Source organism: Penaeus japonicus, unplaced genomic scaffold (genome assembly GCF_977035675.1).
Source record: "Penaeus japonicus unplaced genomic scaffold, GWHDUDI00000001_assembly GWHDUDI00000040, whole genome shotgun sequence".
NCBI classification, from domain to species: Eukaryota; Metazoa; Arthropoda; class Malacostraca; order Decapoda; family Penaeidae; genus Penaeus; species Penaeus japonicus.
The window spans coordinates 11,141,509-11,149,008 of NW_028234442.1; the positions used below are offsets into that span (position 1 = coordinate 11,141,509).

General features: G+C 44.1%; 1 protein-coding gene across 17 annotated transcripts in view; it reads right to left on the reverse strand.

Moving 5' to 3' along the window:
- The window catches only part of kcc (solute carrier family 12 member kcc), a 385,343-nt gene that overhangs the window by 18,135 nt on the left and 359,708 nt on the right, over positions 1-7,500 (reverse strand). For all 17 annotated transcript variants that reach the window (XM_042999495.2, XM_042999483.2, XM_086534210.1 and 14 more), the window contains 5 exons: positions 5,330-5,406; positions 2,376-2,630; positions 1,963-2,148; positions 1,522-1,757; positions 77-276 (listed from right to left, as the gene is read on the reverse strand). In XM_042999495.2, coding sequence (XP_042855429.2) covers positions 77-276; positions 1,522-1,757; positions 1,963-2,148; positions 2,376-2,630; positions 5,330-5,406 — 954 coding nt within the window. The remainder of the gene's footprint in view (positions 1-76; positions 277-1,521; positions 1,758-1,962; positions 2,149-2,375; positions 2,631-5,329; positions 5,407-7,500) is intronic.

Here is a 7,500-nt window from a genome sequence, read left to right on the forward strand (position 1 = left end):
TATACCTTTTTATAAAGCTCAGTTAAAACTAAACATAACTTATAGGAAGATTAGGTCGTACAGACTCCTAACTCACATGAGAACACTCCAGATGACAACCCAACGATGGATTTTCTCAAGGTAACGTTGTGGTCGTGAAAATACTGGTCACAGTCTGCCTCATCTGTGGCATATGTATCATTGCCTTTATCACAATATATCTTCCACAGCTCTCCATCTCTATCTTTGGTGCAGTTTGAAACCTGCTTCAACAATCGAGCTCCCAACACACACATCCTGCAATTGAAAAGACACAAAGAACATCATTCATGTTCATCATAAGGTACTGATACTTTTCTCATCACTTTGGTCTAAACAAGGAGTAAATATGTAATATTCATTGCAAGATACAAGGCACAACTAGTAATTCAAACACACACAAATGAAAACACACGCAACACAATTAAAAACATTTAAAACAAATACAAAAGCAAATAAACGCTCTCTCTCTCTCTCTCTCTCTCTCTCTCTCTCTCTCTCTCTCTCTCTCTCTCTCTCTCTCTCTCTCTCCTCTCTCTTTCTCTCTCTCTCTCCCCCTCCTCCCCTCCTCCCTCCTCCCCCCCTCCCCTTCCCTCCCTCTCCCCCTCCCTCCTCCTCTCCTCCCTCCTCCTCCTCTCTTTCGCTCTCTCTCTCTCTCTCTCTCTCTCTCTCTCTCTCTCTCTCTCTCTCTCCTCTCCCTCTCTCCTCTCTCTCTCTCTCTCTCTTCCTCCTCTCTCTCTCTCTCTCTCTCTCTCTCTTCCTCCTCTGTCTCTCTCTCTCTCTCTCTCTCTCTCTCTCTCGCTCTCTCTCTCTCTCTCTCTCTCTCTCTCTCTCTCTCTCTCTCTCTCTCTCTCTCTCTTCCCCTCCCCCTCCTTCTCTCTCTCTTCCCTCCCCCTCCTTCTCTCTCTTCCCTCCCCCTCCTTCTCTCTCTTCCCTCCCCCTCCTTCTCTCTCTTCCCTCCCCCTCCTTCTCTCTCTTCCCTCCCCCTCCTTCTCTCTCTTCCCTCCCCCTCCTTTTCTCTCTCTCTTCCTCTCCTCTCTCTCTCTCCCTTCTCTCTCTCTCTCTCCTCCTCTCTCTCCTCTCTCTCTCTTCCTCCCCTCCCCCTCCTTCTCTCTCTCCCCTCCCCCTCCTTCTCTCTCTCTCTCCCTCCCCTCTCCCCTCCTTCTCTCTCTTCTCTCCTCCTCCCCCTCCTCCTCCTCCTCTCTCCTCCTCCTCCTCTCCTCTCCTCCCCCTCCTCCTCTCCCTCTCTCCTCCCCCCTCCTCCCTCTCTCCCTCCTCCTCTCCTCCTCCTCTCCCTCCTCCTCCTCTCCTCTCCCTCCTCTCTCTCTCCCCTCCTCCCCCTCCTTCTCCTCCTCCCCCCCCCTCTCCTCTCTCCCCCTCCTCCCCCTCCTTCTCCCTCTCCCCCTCCCTCTCCCTCTCTCCCTCCTCCTCCTCCTCCTCCTCCTCCTCCTCCTTCTCCCTCTTCTTCCTCTCCAGCTGATACAGGTTTCGCCTCGCACTCACTGGAGCTTGTCGGACCCGTTGGTGTTGACGAAGATCCCCACCAGGATGGAGATGATGGAGCCGATGACGCAGGCCAAGGCGACGGTCGCGAACTTGCTGACGAAGGCCACGCCAATGCTCACGATGAAACACATGACCCACAGCAGGATGGTGCCGTACACTCGGAAGTTATTGTACATTATACTTGGATCTTTGGTGAAGTCTCCAAATATGGATAACACCGGAGCCATGTACGTCTGTTGAAGGGGTTTTTGAAAAGGATTTTTAGAAGGGGGGGGTGGCGTGTGCGATGTTCAAGGAAATTTAAGACGGCTACATCTCAATACAAGTTCTAAAAATACAAATTTCTTTCTAAAACAATTGTATTTTTTTTTTTTTTTACATTCTAAATATAACTCAAACTATATCCATCCCCCTATCTACATGGTTGCCACTGCTTACCAGCAATATCTCTACCGCTCCTATAATATACATAGCTCCCGCAACTGTCGTGCCGATGTAGAAGAGGATGCCGACAGCGCCGCCGAACTCCGGCCCGAGCGAGCGCGAAATCATGAAGTAGGAACCTCCTGCAGGCACCACGCCGTTGGTCGCAATGGCGGACATGGAGATGCCGGTCAGGAAGGTCTGGTGGAGACAAGGGCACATTACAGGAAGCCAGAGCATCACGGGTGCCATAGACCATGATGAATTATAGTTATTCCCATACAGGAATTGCCTACAGAAAAGTCGGACGTATTCCAAAACTGCATTGCGCAGATATTTTCCACCAATGTCTCTCTCCTTAACAATTCTCCCCTACCCTTGACACAAGAGCTCCCACCCAATGAGGAAACACAAGAATGCAAACTCACTGTACAGCAGCACATGAACACGATGGTGAAGGCCAGGACAGCCCCGGCAGTGCCCACAATCCACGGCATACGGATGAAGAGGATGACGCCGAAGATGTTCTGGATGCACGGGAGGAACACGCCCAGCAGAGTGCCGAGCTTGGCCACGGGCTTGGACTTCTTGGCGTCCTCGTCCTCCGCCGAGGGGATGGTGGCGTTGTAGTTGGCCAGCGAGTTGATCATCATGGACACCCGCGGCCGGTCCGCCATCTCCTCCTGCAGGTTGGGGGGGAGGGGGGGAGGGGGATTAGTAAAGCGTCGGGACTAAGGCTGACGTTAAACCTTAGGCTGGTTTTATAAAAATTCTTCCATGTGTGAGAATGAAGCTTTAGGCTAAGAAATATTCTATCCTTAGTTTCCCAACCACTGAACGGTGAAATTCAATCAATCTTTTCCCGACTTGTTCACATCGTCTTTTCCTTTCTACACATCTAATAAAAAAAAAGAATGACTCTTAACTGATACAACGATTAAAGCAAACTTGTTGAACATATTTTTCTACTGATCTATGGTGAATAAATGATCACCAATACAGAAATTCTCTCTCAAGAAAAAAAAAAAAATAATAATAATAACCTCTGTGAACTTCTCACTCCGTAATATACTGGAAATGGACTGTGTTCGTACAAAATAAACCTTACATGAATATTTCATTTGTCAGAGTAAAGCAAAAATTAAATGCACAGGCCATTAGTTGTACACCTTTTCCGCCTCAGGAAATAAAACTACACATTGCGCAAATAATAAAGGACTCGGTATGTTTTAAACAGTTTCTTCTTGGTTATTTGAGGCAGCGCAAACATATAAACTGTAAGGAAAATGCAATGAATTACGAATGGAAATTTAGAGTACAACTCAAGGAAGAAATATAATGATATTCTATTATATATCCATTTACGCTTTGCAAATACATAACTGAATGTAAATACGGAGCACACGCGTATAAAACAATATGGTCTTACTTTTCAAGCTTGATGTATTTTGGTCTGTCAGATTAGAAAAAAACTAAGCTTTAGTCTACTTTAAAAGATGATAAATGTAGCATGTTATAACATTAAGCAATAAAGAAAGGCATTTTGCATTTTCTTTGATATTAGCCGACTTATTCAATATATGAGACTGGCATATTTTCCTGACACTCAATTTAGCTGTACTTTTCTTCTGAGCAACAGACATGAAGCACATTTTCCTCTTCTCAATTTTGCCAATTGCCAGTAATGAAAACCAAAATCATCCGCTCTATTAATGTTATCCCATCTGCCGCAAGATGGCGTACACCAAACTGAACGTACAGGTATGTCTTCGGAGAGAACTTCAAACCTCCAAGGCCTATTCCAGAGGCTGTGCCGCAGATGCATCGCCAGTCTGGAGGTGGGCTCTCGATTCTCATCATCTAATTTCATGACATCATGCCATCACTAATTAAACAAAACTACCTACGGCTACCAACTCCACGAAGGAGCAAAGAAGTAGATTCTGAAATGCCTTAGGATAGGTACTCAGATACTAAGAGGCAGATCATTCTATCTACATGCAGCCCGGAAGTCCCAAATCTCCAAGTTCCGTGACAGACAGTATCATCAAGGAAAAGGAACATCAAAGGTGCAACGCCCTGTTAACAAAGGACTCTAATTCCTGCGACAATGGCAGCCGGGAAGCCGCGACCTTTCAAAAGCTAATCATTGCCACAGGACACCCCTCATGACTGCAATCTGAAATGCTGACAAGGGCGCTGCTTCGGGATAACACAGCCATGCGCTAGTGATACCAGACGTCACTACTGATGTCAGACTTTCTTGGTCGGTGGAACACGAGGCTTCCTTCCGTTGCCCCTATCAGTTTGGGGGATCCTGAAAGGTCAGAGAATGGGGAAGGAACAAGAGACAGACAGGGAAGAAGAAGAAGATAGAGAGGGAAAGAGGGAAAGAGAGAGGGAAAGAGGGAAAGAGAGAGAGAGAGAGAGAGAGAGAGAGAGAGAGGAGAGAGAGAAGAAGAGAGAGAGAGAGAGAGAGAGAGAGAGAGAGAGAGAGAGAGAGAGAGAGAGAGAGAGAGAGAGAGAGAGAGAGAGAGAGAGAGAGAGAGAGAGAGAGAGAGAGAGAGAGAGAGAGAGAGAGAGAGAGAGAGAGAGAACGAGAGAAAGAGAGAGAACGAGAGAAAGAGGGAGAACAGAAAGAGAGAGAACGAGAGAAAGAGGGAGAACAGAAAGAGAGAGAACGAGAGAAAGAGGGAGAACAGAAAGAGAGAGAGAGAGAGAGGGAGAACAGAGAGAGAGAGAGAGAGAGAGAGAGAGAGAGAGAGAGAGAGAGAGAGAGAGAGAGAGAGAGAGAGAGAGAGAGAGAGAGAGAGAGAGAGAGAGAGAGAGAGAGAGAGAGAGAGAGAGAGAGAGAGAGGGAGAGAGGAGAGGGAGAGAGGAGAGAAAGAGGGAGAAGAAGAGAGAGAGAGAGAGAGAGAGAGAGAGAGAGAGAGAGAGAGAGAGAGAGAGAGAGAGAGAGAGAGAGAGAGAGAGAGAGAGAGAAAGGAGGGGGAGGGAGGGAGAGAATTTCCTATCAAGAACTATATCCCCGAAGAGAAAATGACTCGGGTATCTGTTGCAGAAAACCCTCTTGGAAAAATAAACAAGATACAACAAACTTTACAATTATTAACCCGGTCAGGAAATCCGACTCCTAAGTGCCATGATGTCTACTACGGCTGCCCTGGAATCCTCTGTTTTCCCGAATCTAGAGATGCCATTCCGCCAATGCGATACCCAGACGAGCAATTATTTCGCTCTCTCAGACAGAGGATGCCAACCTCGCGTCCCGACCTGCTTTCAAGCAACGCAGGAAAAGCAGAGGACGGGTTATTTCCCTCTTGCCTCTTTCCCAGCTGACTTGAGACCCAAAGCCCCTAAATTATAATCCGTGAAAACTTACCGAGTAGAGGTAGAGGTTCTTCTCATATCCGCTCATTTCCTTCATGTCCACCATGAAGGGCTTGTCATCAGCTCCATCTGCAAGGAAATGCAATCATGAGCACAGGGCTTGATCAAGGGAACTGCGTCATCAGAACTGTAATGCGATTAATCATGAATGACCTTTTTTATTTATTTTTATTATTATTATCGTGTCTGTCTTTTTGTTTCAGTGTTGAAGTTACTGAAATGTTCATATATATACACCATCATTTTATTTCATAGCCTTTAACAATTATATAACCTTCTGATATTCCCCCGATAAAGAGAGGGAATATTCACAATACCATGATGTCGCACATGGGAGAAATGCTATAAACCCCATTCTACAAATTACTTATAGGCCTAAATCCAGATCTGAACTAAAATCCTCTAAAATGTATGATACATAAAGCAATGCCAACTTTTTTCTATCAACAAACGATATATAAATAGGATTTCATTTTTTCAACGTGGATCATATCCCATGTTCAAAGTTATTGTACGGTACAAAACGACAGCATCTATAAGGACACTATTAAAAAGTATTCAATGGTAACGCTTGAATGATTCTTACGAGGCAAATAATGCTCTACAATACACGTATTCGGGACTATGTCAAGAAAACACAATACTACCAATCATATGGAGAAATTACAATCCTTTATTAGTCCCCAGGCTTATAGGCTTGCTCTAATCTAATCACTCTATAAATGCGCACGCGCGCGCACGCGCGTGTGTGAGTGCGTGTACATGTGCGTGTGCGTGTGCGTGTACGTGTTTGTGTGTGTGTGTGCATGCATGCGTGTGATTATGAGCATGAGTAAATTAGGTCAAATAGGATCCCCATTGGTATAAGCGATCATATAAAAAACCTAACAAATGAAAAGAAAATCATATGCAACGTAATTCCTTCACCAATGTTGAGTCCTGAAGCAATGACTTGGCAATAACAGCAGCAAATTCACTCCGATCGATGGTCCCGTTGCAAAGCTTGTCGATTTGCGATATCAATAACACTACATGTCGCGTAAGATTTAGATTCATGCCTAGATTATGAAGGTAATGATGATATCAGTTGTAGTAATAATGGTAATAATACTGATAGAAATATAATAGTAACAAAAACGAAAACAATAATAATAATAATGATGATAATAACAGCAACAAAAATAACAACAACAACAACGATATAATGATGATAATAATAATAATACCAATAATAATAATAATAATAACAATAATAATAACAGTAATAATAATGATATTGGTAATAATAATATGTAAGTTCGTGTATGCTTCATGCTCAAAACGCCATTATATAAGTTCAACAAATGTTGCATATTTTCCTCTGGTTATTCAACGAGTGAATCATCGAAAACAGCAAAGATCCGAAAAGCAAGGCGTCCGGCCGAGGACATGGGACACGGGAAAAGAGGTGAAGTCAGATCTTGACGCGGTCCTGTGAGACACCCACGGCATCTCAACTTAAGGAACTGCAAACAAAGCATGCCTAGCCAGTAAACACATGAACAGCAGCAACAATAAAAAAACGTTTCCGAATTAAGAAACAAGATCAAAATTTTAAAAAAGGAATGGAATAGAAACGGAAGGAAAGACCACGAATAGGATCATGAGAACACACGGAAGATGATGACGGCGACACCAAAGGAAATCCCATTCTTTATACGTATTTATAAATTCACAAGTATCCTTACATAAGTATATTTACTGGAGCATATTCTAATGAGCTTATTTACATAAGCATGTTTACATAAGCCCCCGTAGCAACCCATACAACTCCGGTTCCCAAGTGGAAAATTTGTGCATCAAAAGCCTACACTAACAAATTCGGTCGTGGGGGTAAAAGTGCAGGACGGAAACACCTTTGAGTGTAAGTCAAATATAAACTTAATGTAAGAATAACGGTACAAGCAGCGGGTCCCTAAACAACGCTTTGCGGTGGTATATGGATGTGCTTCTAACCATCCAAGTGAATGTCTAACTGAAGTAAGCGAGGCGAATGTATCGTTCTGTGACAAAGCATTAGTTGAGGCATTTCAAACAAAATTTAATAAAAAACATAATTGAAAAAAATCTCGTAACGGAAAACAAAACAAAAATTAAACTTGAAATCCGTTTTAAAACAACTAG